General features: G+C 31.8%; 3 protein-coding genes and 1 pseudogene across 3 annotated transcripts; 1 reads left to right on the forward strand and 3 right to left on the reverse strand.

Moving 5' to 3' along the window:
• Positions 1-489: 489 nt before the first annotated feature.
• On the reverse strand, positions 490-1,719 carry LOC105435987. Its single transcript, XM_031887974.1, has 4 exons — positions 1,339-1,719; positions 1,108-1,248; positions 960-1,033; positions 490-871 (listed from the first exon to the last, which is right to left on the reverse strand). Exons 1-4 carry the CDS (start codon positions 1,679-1,681, stop codon positions 653-655), a joined length of 777 nt encoding a protein of 258 aa, XP_031743834.1. The 5' UTR covers positions 1,682-1,719; the 3' UTR covers positions 490-652.
• A 4,503-nt stretch (positions 1,720-6,222) lies between these two features.
• Positions 6,223-6,657, forward strand: LOC105435988 (cilia- and flagella-associated protein 251). Its single transcript, XM_011660098.1, has one exon. The coding sequence runs from the start codon at positions 6,223-6,225 to the stop codon at positions 6,655-6,657; it is 435 nt and encodes a 144-aa protein (XP_011658400.1).
• Positions 6,658-8,985: 2,328 nt separating this feature from the next.
• On the reverse strand, positions 8,986-11,507 carry LOC101218539 (annotated as a pseudogene).
• Positions 11,508-12,946: 1,439 nt separating this feature from the next.
• Positions 12,947-16,420, reverse strand: LOC101209192 (protein KINESIN LIGHT CHAIN-RELATED 1). Its single transcript, XM_004140459.3, has 3 exons — positions 15,771-16,420; positions 14,545-15,471; positions 12,947-14,008 (listed from the first exon to the last, which is right to left on the reverse strand). The coding sequence occupies exons 1-3, from the start codon at positions 16,355-16,357 to the stop codon at positions 13,771-13,773; spliced, it is 1,752 nt and encodes a 583-aa protein (XP_004140507.3). The 5' UTR covers positions 16,358-16,420; the 3' UTR covers positions 12,947-13,770.
• Between the last annotated feature and the right edge of the window lie 6,647 nt (positions 16,421-23,067).

The raw sequence follows: 23,067 nt of genomic DNA on the forward strand, positions 1-23,067 counted from the left end.
GACAAATTAAATATTTGACTTTGAGAAATACTATATCACTTGAATTTTATTCATTTTGATAAAGATGAATCAAAAATTGGTTAGTAAAAAATTGATACAATGACACGTATAATATTTAATATTAATATTCATCAAATGCCTAAACTTATTATGTTAATCAATATAAGCACGGCTTATCTATCCTTTAATAAATATTCGCTTTCAAATTACTTTTTACTAGGAAGTTGAAAAAGAAATTCAAAGGACAATTTCGTATTCTCATTAATTGAATTGAAAAATCATATGTATTTGCACGACCGATATTGAGAGTGTTCAACATTTATGCTATTTGTATTATATATATATATAAACTGAAATCATATCAATTTTAAAAGTTAGCTCATATTAAAACAGTCTCCCAACTCTCTCCAAGCCTAGGTTCAAGTCTTATTCGATCATATGTATGTTTATTTCATGCCTAACAAATTCCAACTAAACTTCTTGAACATACTTCATTATTTTTATACAACAAGGAAAACAAAGAAACATATAGTATTGAATTATACGTGATTCAATCATCAAGATTATGCAGAACCTCTTGAACAAATGTGATTATTTTTATACGAAAAAAGAAGACAGAGAGACATATAATATTGAATTATATGTAATTCAGTTACATAGGGAATGCAGTGACATCACAAAAGAAAGAGACAAGTCGACCATACAATCCAAGAGGGGCAGTAATTATTCCTTTGGTAGAATTAACTTCCTTAAAGAGCCATATTCTCTTCGATTGACTTGCAAAATGATAGAAAGCATCTGGTTGACTCATAGTAATTATGAACTGAACTTGATTTGGTGCTCTAACACCCCCAATTAGGCATTGCCCATCCTACATTAATTATTACCAACAATTAAGCCATACTTTTATATCAATTCATTAATTAACATCCTCAAACTTCTAAATTAAAATCATATACCTCTGGAGTAATAATTGTCTCTTGTATAATTGCATAAGAGAATGACACCCGTCTGCTCGTTATAATAACTTCAACTGTAAATAATAATAAGGGTTTAGGGTTTCCCTATTGACTAACATTGAAATTGACAAAAAATGTAGTAATTTACCGTAATCAAACATATGATATTCAGAAATGATGTTGGAGAATTCTTCAGAATCCATGGAAACAAAAGCAGATAGATCGATTTGGCCAATCCTCAAGGGACGGACGACCGGAGTCAATAGGAAATTAACATCGCGGAGAAGCCCTAGAAAACAGAATTACATTCAAGAAATCAAATAAATAAAAATCTTGAAAAAAAAAGAAAGAATTAAAGAAGAAGTAGAAGAAGACTTACCGTTCGGTCCTTCGAATTTGAATTGGGCGTAATTGTAACGGAAGCGTTCGATAGAGAAGGTTAGAGAAGTGTAACCAGATTCTAGCAATTCTACGGCGAGAGGGAAAAGATGAGTAAGGCGGAACCAGAACAGTTGACGAATGTCGTCGGAGTAGAAGCTGTCGAAGAATGGAGGCCAGAGTTGAACTCCGAAGGCGCTGTGAATGGAAGCATCCGAATCCGCCATTATGCAAAACGTGTCCGGTGAAAATATTGCATCCGCCATTACATCCACCAATCCCAATGTTATCAACGGATCTATCAAAACCTTCATATCGTCGACGGCGACTCTGAATGACCACATCCTTTTCTTACGATTTTTTGCAAAAATGGAAATGGAAGTGGACGAGCACAAGAATTTTGTACTATCTTTTGCCCTTCTCACCTTTTATAATAACTTTCTTAGTAAAATATTTAAACTTCTACTTTTTACTGTAAAAAAAATAACTTCAACTTACCACGGAAGTTATTCTAAATGCCAAATTTTCTTTTTATTCATTTGGTTATATTTTGAAAAACTAAATTCATTGTATCCTCAATTGTATCCTCACGTAATAAAGGTCCCAATACTAAGGATCTTCATTTTGATTTGGAATCAGAATCATTTAAACCACCTTCCTTAAGCTTTGATGGCAACTGGTCTTTCATCTCTATGGTGGTTAATCCCTGCAATGGTTTGTCTTTATTTGTAAACCTGCTTTTTATTCTCATTGCTATGACATATTCAATCATAGGACTAATAGGTTCTTTCAAATTTCTCGAGGTGGGTTAGATGATGATCATTCCTTTGGATTAGGTTTTAGCCCTACAATAAAGCAATACATATTGTTTCGATTTACCGACTCATTCTTTCCATGATGGGTTTCCACATTCTTCCGAATATTTCATCTAATCAATAAATGTCTCACTAAGAAGAAAAGAGACAACTTCTAAAGAAAAAAAAATTAAGTGAATCAGTAAGATACAAAGAGTCTGGTGTGTACATTTTTCTCAAAAAGAAAACTAACACTTTTCATCAATAAAATAAAATAAAAAGAGATTAATGCTCAAAGTAAAATGAAACAAAAACAAAACAAATAAAAATGCAACAAAATACAACCAATAAAGAACTCAGGAAAAGACTGGAGCCTGAAGATCAATAAAACGCAACAGCAAAAATAATATAATAGCAACTCCCTTTGAAGGCCATCCTAATGAAGAATTCTCATCAGTTTATCGAGTAAAGAGGACTAGTACAAAAACCAAAGCACTAATATGCAACATAAATTCCGACAAAGAAGACGAAATATGCCACTCAAGATCCAGTTTCTACTTTGATGCCTCCTTTCACATTGAAGATTTTGAAAAATATTCTTTTTGTTTTTCACAAAAAAACAAATAACAAAAAACAAAAAACCTAAGAAAAGTAGTTTCGAGCAAAATATAAATATAAATAGATAAAAAGAAATTAAAAATAGAGATGGTGAGTGTGACATTATTTTTATCTAGTAGTTTAGGTTACTTTCAGGGTGGTCGTTCCTGTGAAAAAAGACTTGTAACTATTTCCCTTTCCTCATTTCTGCTGATTAGGCCTACTTTCTATTACCCTCTTTGGTTAGTTTGTCTGTTGCAGCTTTTCAATTCTTTAAATGACCCTTGAAATAACAAAAAATTAGAATCAGTTGGGAGATGAAACATTGAGGTAAAATTGGACTGAGCATTGTCCAAAACATGAAGGGAAGAAAAAATAAAGGGATGTGAACACTTCAATTAAAGATTTCCTAACAAATATACTCAGAGTTCATCTCCTGCAAATTAGGATCCTATTGAAAGACACAGGGTGAATAGTACAAGAATCCGATGGTCCAAAAATTCATTAGCTAGAACTATCCTTTCTTATAATCATTTGCATACATGTTTTGTTAGATCAGACATAATAAGCAAATTTCATATCTCATTGAAGATTTAAAAATCTTGATATTAAGTGACATAACACCTCAAGTCTAAGAAGAATATTACGATTTTGCATAATCCTCCTATCCTACTCAGCAATAGCATCAGCTTGCTTTTGGAACTTTCTAGTACGCTCTTGGAGCTCTGCATTCCATTCCTTTATGATCTATAAAGAAAATGAAGAAAAAAGCAAGTATAAATTTTATATAAGATTTATTTTAATCTTAGGAACTATGTACAAGTTTTCTAGAAACATAAATCTATTTCTAAAAGACAACTTAACATCCCTGACTACATAAGCTTAAATGACATCTTTCGTTCCAACCTTGAGAGTCATTTTACCCTCCTCGAGCTGTTTAAAGAATATAGTTTCCTTTAAAGAAGGACAAACATGGCTAGTGGATCCCTGAATCAAGTATGCAGGCATTTTAGTCATTTTTCACTAAACATGTTTCTAAGACAAGTAAATCATATTTACTTCTTTTTTATTCTTCTTAAACATCTTTTGGAGGGAATCCATGGTCTGACGTGCAGTGACCATGGTCTCGTGTTTCTTGCTTAATATGTCAAACATACTGGACAAGATGTCACGCCCAAACCGCACTGTGACCAAAACACTGAAGTAGTGAGAATAGGATTTGAGTTAGGTTACAACCTTGAAATTTTCTTATCGAAATTTTATTCTCAACTTTTTAAACTATTAACACCACTTAAAACGCAACAGTCGTCAATGTAACGCCAAACAAAATAAATACAAACTAAAATGTATATTTTATTAATAATAGACGTTTCATACATTATTTCAATACTTTGACCAAATAACCAATGCTTAACCATTTTCAAAATGGCTTGAATCACTTCACCACAAATCCTTTAACCTTCTTCTTTACTACTTGGCCTAAACGTCTGATCATGGAAGATAGATTTTTAAAACGTAAGCATAAAAAACTTAATGAGGTTTTATGAAAACCTTTCACAATACATTTTCATAATCATTTCCCAAAAATAATATAAAATCATTTAAACATACCTACAAATCATTTCATTTTGCATAAACATTTCTTTATGCTCAACAAATCATTTCATTTCGCCAAGAATTCCGAATCGTTCTCTATGCTTTGTCTCATCACCTCGCTTTTAGACTACTGTATCAACAACATTCGAGAACATACAGATTCATCCTTGTTGCTCAAACCGTTAAGCTTTATACGCTGATTTCAAGCCATAAGCTACCCTCTTATCACCATGTCACCATGTAGTCTGTACATCAAATAGTGGCCTTGACTCTTTATATGCACATATAAAAGTTAGCATCAACTCAAAGAAACGTAGTATTGAAATCATAATCATCAAATCAAACTTTAACATTATAAATCATGCTTGAAAACATAACTTTTCCATTTGAATTCTTCTTTCAAATCAATAAAGAGAAATCATAATAAAGATTTTTTAACATAAATTCATTTGAGAGAAAAGCACTCACAAAACTTTAAATCATCCTTCTTCTTCTCCCGTGGCTAAATCAACAACACTTCAACATTTTAACAAAACTCTCCTCATCCCCTCCTTAGTTACCCAAATCTTCTTATAAAAAAGCCCCTTTAAACTAACTTAGTCATGTATAAACTCTTTTCAGTTTGCCCGCTTCTATTTAAAACTTTACACATGTAAATTAATATTCAACATAGTCATGTTTAAATCTTTAATCTTACACGTTAATCCCTGTCAAATCAGATTTGACATTTTCTTCAACAGACCTTGCTTCTCGCCTAACCCAAATCGCGAATAATTTCAACCATTTCTCGTGAATAACCTTATCACTTGGTTATATTTTTACTATAAGAAACCTTCCACACGGACTAACCAACTTTTACTAGCATATAATTCTTATCGCGAACTTAAACTCCAAGGCTTCCCCGCATACTTCTTTTTTGCGAAACACTTAGTTCTTCTCGCGAAGACCACCCAAAATGCCTTGTTTAACACTGTCAAACCTTTTTCTTCTTATCGCACAACTTATCTTGGGAACTACCCACTAAACCCAAAAACATATACTTAACCATAAAAGATTTTATCGCTTAATCCTTTCTGCAGATTTATTCAAATGACAAATTTTTAATAGTTAGCCAAATTTTACTTCGTCTCACAATTCTTCCAACTCTTTATCAAAATCGGCACAATAGGTGTCCTGATCTCCTCTCGCAAGCTGTTTAAAAGACGCATGCATCTTTCTCTCTCATCTACAATTAATATTAAGGCGTATTTATGTGAATTTCCTCTCATATTCAGCAATAGAGAGTCTTCTCTGTTCTAAATAAAGGAACTCATCTATCTTTTCTTATATATATGCCACTCGAAAATATTTGTCATTAAATATTCCCTCAATTTTTTTTTCCAATTCACCTTTCCTCGCCCACTTTCCTCCAACATCCACCCGTCTTCAGCCTCTTCTTGCAATAAAAAATGTAGCTAGACCAACCTTTTTTTCTTTCGGACATTCCATAAGCAAAAACACTTCTCCAATGTTCGTAGCCATTTTTCAGTTTCTTTCGGTTTAGTTGTTCCACCAAACTCAGTGGCTCCTAAGGCTGTCAACTTTTCTATTCCAAAATTTCCCTCAGTCTGTGGCACTAAAACGTCAAGGTTTACCGAATAAGCTTATGAATTCATTGTTGTTTCAAATTTTCCAACAAATACTTAACTTTTAGCTCACTCAACCCAAATTTACTTATGCTTTCTCGAAGAACGTATCACTCTAGTACCAAATTGTCACACCCCAAACTAACTGTGATCAAAACGCAACCACACTCTGACCAAAACGTCGAAGTAGTGGGAATAGGATGTACTAGTTACAACTTTGAAATTTTGTTATCGTAAATCTTATTCTCAACTTCTTTTAAACTATTAACACCAATGGTGGTCAATCAAACATTATACATTTTGGTATGTATTTATTTTGCTGATGAGAATGAAGCCCTGAATGCGAAAGAATTGAATCCAGTTGAGGATGAAGAAACCTTGAATAAGGATGAAGCTGGAGTTGCTGAGGAAGAAGGGGTACTAGAGAAAGATGCTCTAGTGGAAGCGGAGGCGAGGGAGAAAGAGAATGGAGAGAAAGTAGAGGAAGTAGAGGAGGAGAAAGAGAAAGAGCCAAAGCCAAAGGAAGAAGAAGGATTAGAGGTTGGATTGGGAAATGGGGAGGATGAGGAAGTAGGGTTTGAGGAGGAGGAGGAGGAGGAGGAGGAAGATGAAAGAGATAAAGGGAAAGGGGATGATCCAAAGGAAAAGGTGGAAGATCCAAAGCCAAAACCTGACATCTCGATCGATATGTGGTGGAAGGGACTGTGAAGTGAAGGGTTTTAGAAGGTGTTAGAGGTAATCAGTATGAACATATGAAATTATGTTCCACTTGCCCTTTTGCTAATAAACAGATCGATTGGCGAATGAAGGAAGACGAGATAGGACATACGGCGGTGGCACATTTCGTCGACATGGATAAAAAATTTTGAGTTTATGGTTTATCTTTCAATGCCGAAGGATGTTTTTAAGTTACATAATGTTAAGTTTATGGGCAAAACATGTTTTAAGGTATTAATCTCCTTCCGGACTTTAAAATGCCTAAACTCAAATCAATTTTTTTTGTATTAATTTGGAGGTGAATTTAAGTTTATTTTGCACATGTTTTTAAAAAATTCTTGGTGCTTAATATATATATATATATGAAGACTTGTAATTTATGTACAAATTACTAAAAAAAAACATTGAATGATATTGTGTACAATCGTTCTAGTTACAAAATAAATGAAATACCCAACTAGAACTCACTTCTAGACTCGTGTTAAGAAATTTTGAGTGGGTATGAACATGTTTTAGCTTAAGTCTTATTTCATAAACACATTTTTTTCTTTAAAACTATTTTAACAATTCATTTTTCTAAGAAAACAATAAAGTTAAATAATCAACCTGGTTTAGTAGAAATTTAAGTTAAATTTTATATAATAGAACTTCGAACCTATTTGTCTGATTAGACACTGACATGGCACTCATTTTCAGGTTTAATGAAACTCAAACCTTCCATTTTTATGTCTACTTTTTTTTTTTAAAAAAAATAATTTTACCACTGGAATTACATAATCTAAATATAATAAAAAATTGTTGTTACAAAATAACCTAGTTACATTCCCAAAAATTATTTGATTGGTTGAATCTAAGAACAAGAAATTCAATCCTGATATATAAGATAGAATATAAAGTCTTAAGTGCAAATTTTAGAAGTGTAATAAAGTACTTGTTTCCACATAAAGAGAGGAAAGGGAGAGGGAGTTGAAAGGATAAAGTTAAATAATGCAGAGTTAAATAATCCATCAATGTTGAAAAGAGAAGAGGTCACTTATCAACAAATAACAAATAGTGAATGCACGAAAGGGGAAAAGTGACCTACTATCTTTGGAAAGCTCAACATGTGTTTATCTAATTCCATCTTTGTAAAGAACCCGAAAGCACAGAGAAGCTGTACCAGTCAACAGTACCAGGAAACTGACCGGACCTTTCTACTTGCCGCACATCATCAGCTTATCATCTGCATGGTTCCATGATCAGATTCTTTTCTTTTTCCGAAAAGAAAAAAAAAACTTTTCAATGATACAGTAAAGATGAACCATTAGCAAGAGTTGCACAAACAACTCAAGAAAATTCCCATGGCTATATTTTTAGATATATCTAAATGTTAAGCACATTTGGTCCACTAACTACATAAGTTGGAGATAGCGTTGCACGAACAACTTAAGAAAGATTCACATTGTTAAATTTTTACACTTTGTCCACCAACTTTATAAGTTGTATTAAATAACTCAACTTTAACCGTAAACACCATTGAAATTTGCAAAATTAAAGAAAAATTTAATCTTTTCCTTTTTCTCAGTTTTGCACATTTATCGAAAAACTTCATCTTACAACTATGTACCACACAAATAGACTTCCTAAATCCAACATATATATACTCTAGATTTCTTCAATGCCCTAAACATCCCTTGAGGGTTCAATTCCATTGTAGTTCTTCACCAGTCACTATTTTGTTTTACCCTTCGAAACTTTTCAAATGATGAAATTATCTTTTCATTAACAAAACTTAATATCATATGTGGATTCAAATATGTGGTCATCTGCAAGTAAATGCAGTCATTTTCAAGTAAATGACTTGAATATGTACTGATATTTGGTGTTTTTTTTTTTTCTGTAAATTTTGGTAGTAAAAGAAATGTATAAAAGTTTAGATACCAAAACAAAACCAACATACGAGTAAAAGAATCAAAGTATGAATTAAACTTAATTCAAACATCCAGTGGACGAAGATTGTGAGAGAGAAAATCACCTTCAAGAAATCTCCAAAGATCCCTTGCAAGGAATTTCTGAGCTGTACTCCATAAAACTTCTCTGCAATTTCATCGTGAAGCCGAAGAAAAATGCTGAAATTAGAATCCAATTATGCAACTTCAACAAAGTTTCTCAAGAAATTCATCTACAAAATTCAAGATAAGAGATAATTTTGCACATTTAAAGGTGTTGATTCATCAAGGTTCGAAGAGTAACAAGAGTGCACCTCATTCAGGGCAAGTTCTCTCTCTAAACTTGACTTGTAATTTGGCCTTAGCATATTAAAAAAAGGCAACAAGTCTCTTTGCAACCAAATGCATATTTAAAGTTTTGCCTACAAATCATAAAATTGCAATACATAATTGGAAGATATCACACTGTAAAGTCAACTAGCAAACAAGACAAATTGCCTTTTGGAGTTCTTCTAAGAGTTGTTTTCCAATTCAAATATCTTTTTGCTAAAACATTTTAAGAAAAAAAGGGATTCCTTCTTGCTTCACATAGCATCATAAGTAGCAGCAGCAAGATTACTAGAAACAGCAAAACCCCACTTTGGTCTCTTGAAATAGTAGACACCATACTGTTCCTCTAACACCACTTTGGTCTCTTGAAATAGTCTAACTGCCTCTCCAATTTTGTAAAGTTGAATACAAGTCAATCCCATTTGGTTCAACAAAACCCCAAACATTGCTGACTTAGCCCCTCTTAGCTTCCCAATTGCCCCTTCAAATGCCTTCCTAGCCTCTCCATATTTCCCCACCATATAAAACATCACCCCCATTTGAGCCATCGCCCTGCTCCCACTCCATCCTCCTCCTCCTCCCCCCTCCCTGCTCCATTATCTTTGTCACCCTTTGAAGAACCTTAAACGCCTCCTCAGGTTCATTCGTGACTTCGTACACGGCTGAGATCTCCACTAGCCCACTTGAAATCTCTTCATGTGAAGCCCCTGCTTGAGGCTTGAGGTAGCATTGTCTGCATACGACTTTGCTTCCCGGGACTTTCCTATGCGGTTGTAGAGCTCGGCGAGGCGGACGAAGAGTGAGGCAATGGAGAGCTGCGACTCTCCTTTTGTGGAGTTGAAGATTGTGATGGCTTTTTAGTAGACAAATATAGACTCGTTGAAGCGGCAAAGGGAGGCATAGATGTCGCCAAGGGTAGCGTCGATGGCAGCAACCTCGGCATCGTGGTCGTGAGCGATCATTGCCATGCTGGCTAGAACAAGATGTTCCAAAGCGGATTCGGAGTCGCCTAAAGCCTCACAAATTAAAGCCATTAGATGACGGTCAGTTGCTTCTTTTGGGGATGCTGGTGGACTGTGTTGTTTGTGGATGTCTAGTGTTTTGTTGCCGTATTTCTTTGCCTTTTCAAATTGCATTGCTTGTACATGTGCCTCTGCTAAGTACCTGTTATTTTGTACAAACACTTTATATTATTAACCATATAACCGAACAAATGACGTTTCTATTTTATATGTATGTACTTTTAATAAAACTTAAAAATAGTTCAGTTTGGTACTTTGTTGATTTTTTTTTTCTAACGAAAAATATTTGGTCAAGATTGATTGAAAGTATGTGCATGAAGTCAAATGGAAAAATGAAACTCTTATGTTCATTTGTTTGTTTTTATTAATTTTTGGGTGCGAGAGGAACCGGATAAACTCTTCCCGCTAACGAGGCGGAAAATCTAATCAGTTTGCGTCGATGCCTTAAAAATGATCTAGTTTGAAATACGTATTAGCATTGATATTACTTAATTATCACTATAGTTTCTGTAACAAACACTACACATATTCTGATTGTTTTAGAAGTGATCTTCCTCCCAAAAAATAAATCTACAGTCAATGACTCATGAAGGTTTGGATTCTCTTAACCTCATTTTGCCATCCCAACACACAATTTGAATTCACTCATAATTAATCTTACAAACAAACCATTCTTTAAATATGTATAAAGCAAATATATATGATTTTATCAAATTAGAAATTGAAAAATAAAATTACTCACCTGCAAGTCTCAGCAACTCTAGGATCGGAATCAGTGAAAGCATGAATTTGGATCATCAAACCAACTTCATAACAAGAAATGGATTGATCCAACTGCCCCAGCATGGAATAAGTATCCCCAAGCTGCATGTATTCTGAATATTTTGCCAAAGCATGGTCCAGTCCATTACCGCATTCCATAGCCTCTATGGATCGTTCGAGAACAGGAATGACCACACCAAACTGCCCGAGCCTGCAGTGAATGGCAGCAACCACGTGCAAGCTCATGGGTAGCTCGACACCCGTGACTGGAAACCTCTCGAATGACTTGGCAGCTCGAACCGCGTAGTCTAAGGCCTTGGTTGGACTCTCACCCGAAACTATTGTGTCCCGAGCTAGCTTTAGTAGGTATGGACTGTGGTCTTGGGTTTTCGAGCCAGGTTCGGTTCGGTTCTAAGCTCTGTGGAGATGGAGATGGAGAGGGAATGAGTTTTAGGCATGGTGGTGTCATGGTTTTGAAATTGTTGTTTTTGATGTTGTGTGTCATCGTTTCCTATGGGTGGGACTTGAATGCGAAGATGGGGTGTTTGTGTTTCTATTCCCATTTTTTATGACGCAAAATTAGTGAAGTACTTTGGTAGAATTATATGAATTTTGGGAGAGGGGTGAGATTCACAAAAAGGAAATGGAACCATACTAATACCTTAAATGTGTATGGGTTACTTTTACTTTTTTTTAAAAAAATAATAATAAAAATAAAAAATAAAAAAATTGGTTGGTAATATGAGAGTTATTTTTTAATCAATAACTTTTAGTACCTGTTAATAGATACACGGTCCATTTAAATGTATATGACTACGTTCATTTTGAACTTAACCACATGACATATTACAAATAAGGAAATGAAACTAAATTTAAAAACAATAAATAAATATTTTCAAATTAAATGTATCCAAATAAACCAAAATATTTATAAACTACTATTTTTCTTTGTTTGTATCATGATAGACATAGTAGTATATTTTAATCTAACATAGATGTATTGTGATATTTTGCTATATTTATAAATATTTTTTTAGAAGTTTTGTCATTTAAAATCATTTTTTAATAATAAGAATAACGTAACAAAAAAAAAGTGCAATTTTATCGAATTTATGGAGAAATTGGAATTTACTTATTTGGTATTAGAGTAATTAAATTAATTATTAATGAATTTTAACATTAATTTAGATATGAAATAAACTTGATATATAAAATTGAAGAATAAAAACATTTGAATATTTAGGAAGGAGCCAATATACTAGGTAGCTAGTTAGAGAAGAATTAATAAATGATCTAAACATAGTTCAATGGATAAACATGAACCGATTATATAAATTTAAAAGTATAGTTGAATGATTTGATTTCTTATTCTTGAAATTAAACATGTTCGTGTTCAAGAAAAATGAAGAAGAAGGTTAGGGATATGGTTGGTGGTGGAGGCTAAGAGGTAGTGTTAATTGTGGAAGGGTTACTTAGAAGAAACACATTTGATGATTACAAGGGGACAAAGCTTTTGTATGAAAAAGATGAGCAAAATTGATGATTAGTTTTGGAAGTGTATGTTGGTTTGGAGTTTTTGGAGCCCTTTTTTTCACCCTTTCATCTTTAAACATTCTTTGCTTCTTTAGCAATTCTTGCTTTTTGGGAATTGTGATAATATATGAAGATTGTATTCTAATTTAGTATAATATCCAAATGACCAAAACATCTATCAAATTTTAATTATTTGTGAAAATCTTTCTTTGATTGTTAGTTTCTACTTTGTATGTGTGAAATGATTTTAAATTGTAATGTTGTTCTCTCTTTTAATTAGGGCAAATTGCACAATGTTGGAAATTTTGGTAAAAAAACACCATTTCTTAGCTTACATTTCAACCTACCATTTTTTTAATGAAAAATTTGGATAAATTTGATTTGTTTAAATGAAGTTTGTATTTGTATTGATTTAAATATAAATGAATGCATTTTTTAATAAATAATTATTTAATGCTTCTCTTGAGGTTGTTGTAGCTTCGTTCTCATGTCTTGATTTGTCTTGTGTTTCTTGTCGTTTTATTCTTTTTTTTAAAAAAAAAAAAACTTTAAATTAGTACGTGTATCCGAGCATCTCCACTAGGTAGACATCTCCTTAGCACCTTCATTATCTCTGCTTCATTAATATATAGCAAAACAATACAGGAGAAGCAAGGAAAAGCGACCATCCAAGACATCGGAAGGGCTAGAGACAAGTCCAAAGCAAGAACAAAAAAATTAGAAAGCACTAAGATTGATGGCGATAAAGCTAGAGTTATTTATAATTAAAAAATAGAGGGGATCTGCTAGCCCAAAATCCAGACATAGCACATATGTCTTCCCAAATGTTTATAGTTGAGTTATTCTTCTATTTGAAGATTCGATTATTTCTTTCCAACCATATTTTATAGAGCACAGCCAAAATAGCGTTGAACTTGATAATACATTTTTTGATGCTTTTGGTTAATGATGCAAAGGTCTGAGCAAAGAGAAGAGACACTATTATGCTGCATTTTCCATCCAACCAGATTTTCGATCTTCATCCACAAGCATTTGACAAAACTGTAGTTGGTAAATATATGGTCGATGTCTTCGAAGCTTTGATGACATAACGAGCACCAATTAGGATTGAGGTGAAGGGAAGGAATCCTTCTTTGAACAACATCATTTGTATTTAAGCAACGGGGGATAAGAAACCATATGAAAAATCTACATTTCTTTGGTATCTTTGCTTTCCATAGTTGTTTAAAGACCCCAACAGATTTGTCTGTATTCTAATTGGCGCTTTGGTATATGTTGTTTCTTACATTTTTGACTGATGCAATGGTGAAACCACCATTTGAGTTTAGCATCCATGTGGAGATATCATTGCCTCTGTTCACATTTGGGCTAGAAAGAGAATCTTTACCTTATCCCATAATTGAATTTTACTGTTGCGCAATGGTCTTCTAGAACGAAAGTCCCAAGTTGATGTGTGCATGTTCCGAGCGTCATTTATAGAGCCATTTTGTGGGAAAAGGAAAGTTTAAAAATTAAAACACATGATGTTTTCAAAGTCTAAAACTAAAGCCACCGGTCCATCTCTTTGCTACTTCTTTCTTCATCCTTAGGGAATTAGAGCCAAGCAAAATTTGTAATGACTTTGCCTTTTTATTCCTTGCCCTTCCTGCTTCCTTTAACAATTCCTCTAGCCTTCTTTTTTCTTCATCTACCTCTGGATTTGCAGTTCCAAGCATTTCTTCCCTTACTTTCAGGATCTCTTCTAATATTTCTATTGCTTCTTCTACCCTGCAATTATGAAAAACAAGATCCAACTAAAATTTTAGTCTTTCAAACCTTCAAGTAAGCTTGTGTTACTTTTTAAACCACCAACTTTTAAAAGTGCTTATTAATAAAGTCAATAAACTTATGAATTTTTGTCTAATATATTATTGATGTTTAAAAATCGCGTAGCATGTTTCATTTACTTTTTGTGTTTAGTAAGTTCTTGAATTTTAGTCTTTGTGTCTAATAAGTTCTAAATTAAATTTCATGTTTAATAAGCAAATTAAATTTTAAGAACTTTAAATATGTGTCGACGGTTTTATTGGACAAACAATATAAAAGTTTTTGAAATAAGTGGTTTCTTAATTTTCGCATGTTTTTAAAACTAAAAAATTACGTCTAATACTCTTAAATTTAATTTAGTAACTAAACGTAGTTTTTATAGTAGCATTTTCATAGTGATTTTAACCATAACAAATATGATTTTAACTATTTAATAACACTCTCTAAAATAACATCAGTAACAACTAAACTAAATATATATATAGTATAGATTATACCTTCCCATAGCATCATAAGCAGCAGCAAGATTACTAGAAACAGCAAGAGTATCAGAATGGTAGACACCATAATGTTCCTCTAACACCACTTTGGCCTCTTGAAATAGCCTAACTGCCTCTCCAATTTTGTAAAGCTGAATACAAGCCAATCCCATTTGGTTCAACAAAACTCCAAACATTGCTGACTTAGTCCCTCTTAGCTTCCCAATTGCCCCTTCAAATGCCTTCCTAGCCTCTCCATATTTTCCCACCATATAAAACATCACCCCCATTTGAGCCTCTATCCCGGCCATCGCCCCGCTCCCACTCCCACTCCGTCGTCCTCCTCCTCCTCTCCCTCCCTGCTCCAATATTGTTGTCGCCCTTTGTAGAACCTTAAACGCCTCCTCTGGTTCATTAGTGGCTTCGTACACGGCGGAGATCTCCACTAGCCCACTTGAAATCTCTTCGTATGAAGCCCCCACTTGAGGCTTTAGATAGATTCTCAATGCGTTGTCTGCATAAGATTTTGCTTCTCGGGACTTGCCTGTGCGGTTGTAGAGCTCGGCAAGGCGAACGAAGAGTGAGGCAACGGAGAGGTGAGACTCTCCTTTTGTGGAGTTGAAGATTGTGAGGGCTTTTTGGTAGGCAAATATAGCTTCGTCGAAGCGGCAGAGAGAGGCATAGATGTCACCAATGCTAGCGTCGATGGCAGCAACCTCGGCGTCGTGACCGTGAGCGATCATTGCCATGCTGGCTAGAACAAGATGTTCCAAAGCGGACTCGGAGTCGCCTAAAGCCTCACAAATTAAAGCCATTAGACGACGGTCAGTTGCTTCTTGTGGGGATGCTGGTGGACTGTGTTGTTTGTGGATGTCTAGTGTTTTCTTGCAGTATTTTTTTGCCTTTTCAAATTGCATTGCTTGTACATGTGCCTCTGCTAAGTACCTGTTATTTTGTACAAAAACTTTATATTATTAACCATATAACAGAATAAAATTATCATTGAAGTGCCTGTAACAAACACTGCACCTATTGTGATTGCTTGAGAAGTGATCTTCCTCCAAAAATATAAATCTATAGTCAATGGCACAGGAAGGTTTTGATTCTATTAACCAGATTTTTCCATTCAAACACAATTTGAATCTACTCATAATTCTTAACAACTAAACAAACCATTCTTTAAATATAAATAAAGCAAATATATGATTTGATCAAATTAGAAATTGAAAAATAAAATTACTCACCTGCAAGTCTCAGCAACTCTAGGATCGGAATCAGTGAAAGCATTAATTTGGATCATCAAACCAGCTTCATAACAAGAAATGGATTGATCCAACTGTCCCAGCATGGAATAAGTATCCCCAAGCTGCATGTATCCTGAATATTTCGCCAAAGCATGGTCCAGTCCATTACCGGGTTCCACAGCCTCGATGGATCGTTCGAGAACAGGAATGGCCACATCAAACTGCCCGAGCCTACAGTGAATGGCAGCAACCACGTGCAAGCTCATGGGTAGCTCGACACCTGTGCTTGGAAATCTCTCGAATGACTTGGCAGCTCGGACCGCGTAGTCCAAGGCCTTGGTTGGATTCTCACTCGAAATTATCGTGTCCCGAGCTAGCTTTAGTAGGTATGGACCGTGGTCCGGGTTGTCGAGCCAAGTTCGATTGGGTTCTAAGCTTTGTGGAGATGGAGATGGAGATGGAGAAGAAATGAGTTTTAGGCATGGTGGTGTCATGGTTTTGAAATTGTTGTTTTGATGTTGTGTGTCATCGTTTCCTATGGGTGGGACTTGAATGTGAAGATGGGGTGTTTGTGTTTCCATTCCCATTTTTTATGATGCAAAATTTTTGGTGAAGTACTTATGGGAGAATTATATGAATTTTGGGAGAGGGATGAGATTCGAAAAAAAAAAAAATGAAAATGGAACCATATAATAATACCTTAAATGGGTATGGGTTACTTTTACTTTTTTGAAAAAATAAAAAATAGAAAATAGAAGAATTGGTTGGTAATATGAGAGTTATTTTTTAATCAATAACTTTTGGTATATGTTAATAGATACACAGTCCATTTAAATTTAAATGTATATAACGACTAAGTTGATTTTGAACTTAACCATATGGCATATTACAATAAGGGAATCAAAATAAATATAAAAATAATAAAGAAATATTTTCAAACCTAACCAAATGAATCAAAATATTTATAAGATATAGTAAAATATTATTGTTTCTTTAAGATAGATTACGATATATCAAGATAAACTATTATTTTTCTTTGCTTGTATCATGATACACATATAGAATAGTATATTTTAATATAAATTGTGATATTATGCTATATTTATAAATATATTTTTTAGAAGTTGTGTCGTTTAAAATAATTTGTCAAAAAATAATTAGAAGTCAACTTATATAGAAGGAAGAAAAAAAAAGTGGATTTTATCAAATTTGAGGAGAAACTGGAATTTACTTATTTGGTATTAGAGCAATTAAATCAATTATGGAGCAATTTTAACATTAATTTAGATGTGAAATAAATTTGATATATAAAATTGAAGAAAGAAAACATTTGAATATTTAGGAAGTAGCCAATATAATAGCTAGGTAGTTAGATAAGAATTATGAACGATCTAAAACATAGTTTAATGGATAAACATGAGTCTATTCAAATTTAAAAGTATAGTTGAATGGTTTGATCTCTTATCCTTAAAATTAAAGTGGATGATAGTTCGAGAAAAATGAAGAAGAAGGTTAGGGGTATGGTTGGTGGTGGGGCTAAGGGGTAGTGTTAATTGTGGAAGGGTTACTTAGAAGAAACACATTTGATGATTACAAGGGGACAAAGCTTTTGTATGAAAAAGATGAGCAAAATTGATGATGAGTTTTGGAAGTGTATGTTGGTTTGGAGTTTTTGGAGCGTTTTATTCACCCTTTCATCTTTAAACATTCTTTGCTTCTTTAGCAATTCTTGTTTTTTGGGAATTGTGATAATATACGAAGATTGTATTCTAATTTAGTATAATATCCAAATGACCAAAACATCTATCCAATTTTAATTATTTATGAAAATCTCTCTTTTGATTTTGTTAGTTTATATGTATGAAATGATTTTAAATTGTACCGTTGTTTTGTCTTTTAATTAGGGCAAATTGCAAAATGTTGTTTTGGATAAATTAGATTGTCTAAATCAAGTTTGTATATTTGTGTTGATTTAAATATATAAATGAGTGCAACAATTTTTAATAAATATTTATTTAATGCTTTTCTTTCGATTCATAAGTAAAGTTTTTTTTTTATTTTGGGTTGTAACTTCGTTTTAATGTCTTGATTTTCTCAAGTGTCTTGTAATTTTTAATCTTGATATATATATAGATAGATTTGTATCTTGAGCTCTTTACGATTTGTTTTTAAATGCAGATTTGTGTGAATGTGATTCTATACTGTGTTTTGGAAGAACATTTAATTTGTATTTTCAAAAGACTTTAGTTTTGTTTCCAAGAGCTTAGAAAGGAGTTTTTGGGTAATTAGAAGAACTCACTTAGCATTTATGAAATCCAACATTTTTTTAACCTCTAAATGGAGAGCTCTTTTATTTTTATTCTTTTTATGTGAGTTTTATATGTTTAGATCACTTGGTTGGTGTATGAATGATGCAGTTGTAAATATAACAATTATATTCAAAATAATAATATATATAACAATATTTTAAAAAGATTACAAATATAGCAAAGTCGATTAAACTTCTACCAATGATATAATAGAAAGTTATCTAGATCATGTTATAAATATAGCTCTCATACAAGTCCATCACTCATGAATTTTAGTATACATGGTTACAATTTTTTAAAAAAATGTTAGTTATATATTTAATTATTATTCTTACCATTTTTATCAATTATAAGATTTTCCCATGAGCCCAACTATCATAGAATTTTGGGCTTCCTAAATGTTTGGGTCAAATTAAGCTTATTTTATTGTTTGAATCAATTGGATCTAAACTCAAATTTAATATCAAAGACCATACCACTGTGTCTTCAATTTTAATTGGAGACACTCTTTTAATAGTACCAAATGTAATAATTTATAATTTCATCATTAGTTTGAGAATTAACGTAACAATTTGTAAAAAACTTAATTCTTCTGATACATATTTTCTTATTTGAATGTTATTTAAAATAAAATTGAGTTAAATGTACATTTAATACATAAATAATTTTGTTTTAACATTTAATGCATCAATTTCAATAAATATACTCTACCCTCATTTATTATAGCAAATATATTAAACATTAATCTGATCATTTAAAGAAATCAGAAAAATTGATCAGTAACTGTTAACTAACAAATTAGAAAGGTAAACAAATTAAAAACAATAACTAAAAAATTACCCCAAATAGTAAACAACTTTAGTGCCATTACACCAAGAATTGAATACCTATTTTATGTGTTTTTCAAATAGTTATGTGAAGTAGGCTCTAATAAAGAAGATGGAAAATAGTTTAAAACATAATTAATGATCAATTCATAAAATTAACTGTCTGATACTTTTTTAAACCCTAAAAAGAGGATCAGTGATTATCATTAAAGTACAGAGAAAGAATAAGAAGAATAGGATAAGTATTGAATCATGTGGTAATTATGAGGTTATATATATATATATATATATATAGGGCAGAGTATATAGATATACAAAGAGAGAGGAACTATTTTGACCTGCCAATTTGAAATTTATACATAATTTTAGGACTCTGAGTCACGAAATTATTCACCTATGCATTTTGTATTATTTCTAATTAAGAAAAAGTTTAAAAGTTTCTTCACTTCTAAAAATTGGCAAATGGAAAAGGATTTAATTGAAAAATGTGTGAAAAGAAGCCAAAGCATCAGTGTCCAAACCATTATTTTTTTATTAAGAAACAAATGTTTGTTTTGTTGTCCATATGTCGAATCTTTTTTGATTTGATAGTATATGGTTCGAGTTCTCTTAGCATTTTCAATGTGAGATTTTCAACACCTCAATACTTTTATTTTTTAGTGTTCAGTAATAAGTTTCTTTGTGTAAATTTTTAAAGTGTGTGTTTTTTTTTCCGTTAGAGGTGGATTCTAGAATTAAAGATAGAAGAAGCAAAAAAAAAAAAAAACGATCAAAAGCATAGGCCAGGAGATCATATTGGGTCGAATAAGTAAAATCTTTATCATAATGAAAAATTAAGTGTGAATTCTATCTCATTCTCTATATAAAATATACTCTTACGACCCTAATAATATGAGGTAATTGAAAACTTCTTACTTAATTTCTATTCTATAATTCTTATGTTGACTACTCATGCACTAGTCATTTTTTAACTTGTTTTTGCGTATGTTCTTTCTTTTTCAACCTAGTTGTTACATGAAGGTTCGATACTTTTTGTTTTTTTATTTGACAAATTTGACATCAATCGTTTTCATTTTTTTAGATTTTGAAAAATGAGTCCAACAATATGTTAGAAGCGTTACTCTTTCCGTTTGATACCACAATGCAGTAATTTTTCTTTTTTAAAAAAGCAATATTATGACGAGATTTGAAATTCAAAAATGAGATAAAAGAGTCAAATTAAAACCGAAAGTAAATTTTGTATTAGAAATTAAATCTAAAACATCCTATTCAAACATAGATTTTGAATTAGATTATATTGAAAATTGAGTAATCAAACAGACTGTTAAAGTACTATTTAAACTTTATTGTTTTGAAGTCCACTAATACATAAATATAAGTATTCAAACTTTGTAACGTTGTAGTAGTGGAGTATCCATATTTAACCTAATCTTCTATATTTTTTATAAACATGGAAAGGAGAGAGAAGAAAGAAAAAAGTGTAAGTGTGTTGGGAGGAGATGATATAATTATATGATAATTGAGTTAGTGGAGAAGGTGTGGTGGAAAATGGCAGAGATAGGGAGAGAGGATTTGACATTTACGTGTTGTTGCTTTCTCTTTCTCTCTTTCTCTTTCTTTTGGTTTTTTGTGTTTTTTTCTTTTCTTTTCTTTTCTTTTATATAACAACAACAACAATAATAATAATAATACTAAAAATGAAACACAATTTTCAAGAAGAAGAGTTTTTATTTTCTTTTATGTTTATGAAAGCGTTGAAATGTGGAGCAAGTGTTGTCTCGTCCTCTCCCTTTGTCACAACTCAAACTCATCTCTCTCTCTCTCTCTCTCTCTCTCTCTCTCTTTTTCCACTTCTTGCGGGCGTATTCCTTTTCCCTCCATTTTTCATTTCCTTTCTTTCTTCCAACGCACATCTTTTTACTAATATGCTTGTTACTTTACCATATATCTCTACAAACTTCTATTTTGAGCCATGTTACGGAATCAACAAATAAATAATACAAACAATGTATACATGATGAAAATGAACAAAACTTTTAGTACGACATAACTAACAAATTATGATATATGCGGTTAACTAACAGTATCTTAGTTATGCCTAAATGATGAAAAAAGATATCAATATTATTAGAAAGAATGTGTTAAGAATACAAAAACGATGTTACTAAGTTAGAAAGTTTATATATTCCAATTTTCTAAATTGTTAAAATGAAAAATAATTTATAAATAAATATAGTGTCACATTATGGATGAGACTTGAAGAGCTTTTGACCAAACAGTCTCATGATGACCTACTTTTTGGATCAAACATGCTCTTAACTACAGGTTTTTGTTCGAAAAATTCATCACTCTCATTTGATATATTCATGTGTTTAGGAATCAATGTTTGTAATTCAAATTTTTTATATTTTAAGTTCATAAAGTTTAAACGAGTATAACTCAACTAACGTAAAGTTTGTGCTTTTATCGTCGAAGTTAGAAGTTTGATTCCCTTAAACCATATACTGACATATATTTCCTTGCATAATATATCTTCTCTCTTCCCTTTACAAAAAACATAATGGTGACTCGTGGTCAAAGTAAGCTTAACTCAACATTAAATTGACATGACTTTTCTTTAGTCATCAAATGTTCAATCTTACACACACCCTCACCATTATAGCACTAAAATAAAAATACTAAATATCAATAGAAAATTATTGATAAAGTATAAAATATTAAGAATTAACCCTTTCTTAGTAATGAATCATTGAGAATGGAGATTAAACCTTTCACGATCAAAATAAAATGTGCTCAGTTTGACAATGGGATAGGGTTTCATAAAGTTAAACCATATGTTTAGACTTGACAAAAAAGAAAAGTTTAAAATACAAAATAGGAAATATATAACACAACACATTTGAAATTGTATATATATAAATAAAAGTTAAATATTAGAAAAATAAATATACAAAATATAGTAAGATAGACTTTATATAATATATATATATATATATATATATATATTATATATATATAAAAGATGGAAATAAAAACAATGATAGAAGAATTATGAGTAAGAAAAAAGGAAAATAAAAAAGAAGGGGGTGAGAGAAGTAAGTAAAAGTGATAATAATGATGAAGATGAAACGACATTGGGAAATCAAGGGAATTAAATGCTTGCAATTTCAGAGCCACACATGGCATTTTATGAGATATTATTGCTCATATAATGCCTAGTCTCTATCAAATATATATATATATATATATATCTTAATTTAATTTAATCAAATTCAAATATATAAATTGTTTTTACTTTTGCATTCATTTCTTTTCGCATTCAATTGGCTAATGTCTACATTAATTATCTACTGTCATGCAATTGCAGTAAAGTAAAAACACACACATATATACACATATTATATATTTTTTTATTTCATTATATATCTTTTTTTAAAAAAAAAATAAGAATTACAATAAAAACGGTAGTGGTTTTGCTTGTTAAGTCATTTGTGAGAACATTTTTTTTTATTTAGGAATCAATTTGACCTTTCAAAATAAAAATTGTGCAAGGAAAAGAAAAAAAAAAGATTGAATAACATTAAACTAAGGGAAAGCATTCAATACCATGCAAGGTAGAAATGATGATCGATCCTTTGGAATCTATTTTTCAATCAAACTATCGTCGAATTGACTACGGTTGCTTTAATAAAAGTTCAAGCTAACCTCGGTCGTTGAGGAGTAAAAAATAGTTGATAAGTTGGATCGGTTTAATGCTTTGATTTTTCTTTCAAATTTTATTTATACTTTTCTCAAATCGACACTAGCTGACTTTGGTTTGATCGATTCAATTTTTTAGTCTATCATGCTAGACACGGGTGGAATGAATATTTTTTAAGAAAAAAAACTAACATTTTCTAATTATTAGAATTTATAGAGTTAGATATTAAAAATTTAAATATTTTAGAGTATCAATTAATTAATTACGTGTTTGAATTCCTTATAGATTTTCACGTAACTTAAACTTAAGTTAATAGGGTGAGATTCAAATAATATAAGTTTGGGAACAAGTAATACCTTAACTAAACAGATTATTAAGCACGTACACACTTAAAAGTCGAACCTTTTCTTCTAATTCCAACTTATTTTTTGTTTTTTAAAAATTATTTCACAATGTTAAAA

Source organism: Cucumis sativus, chromosome 6 (assembly GCF_000004075.3).
Source record: "Cucumis sativus cultivar 9930 chromosome 6, Cucumber_9930_V3, whole genome shotgun sequence".
Classification (NCBI taxonomy): domain Eukaryota; kingdom Viridiplantae; phylum Streptophyta; class Magnoliopsida; order Cucurbitales; family Cucurbitaceae; genus Cucumis; species Cucumis sativus.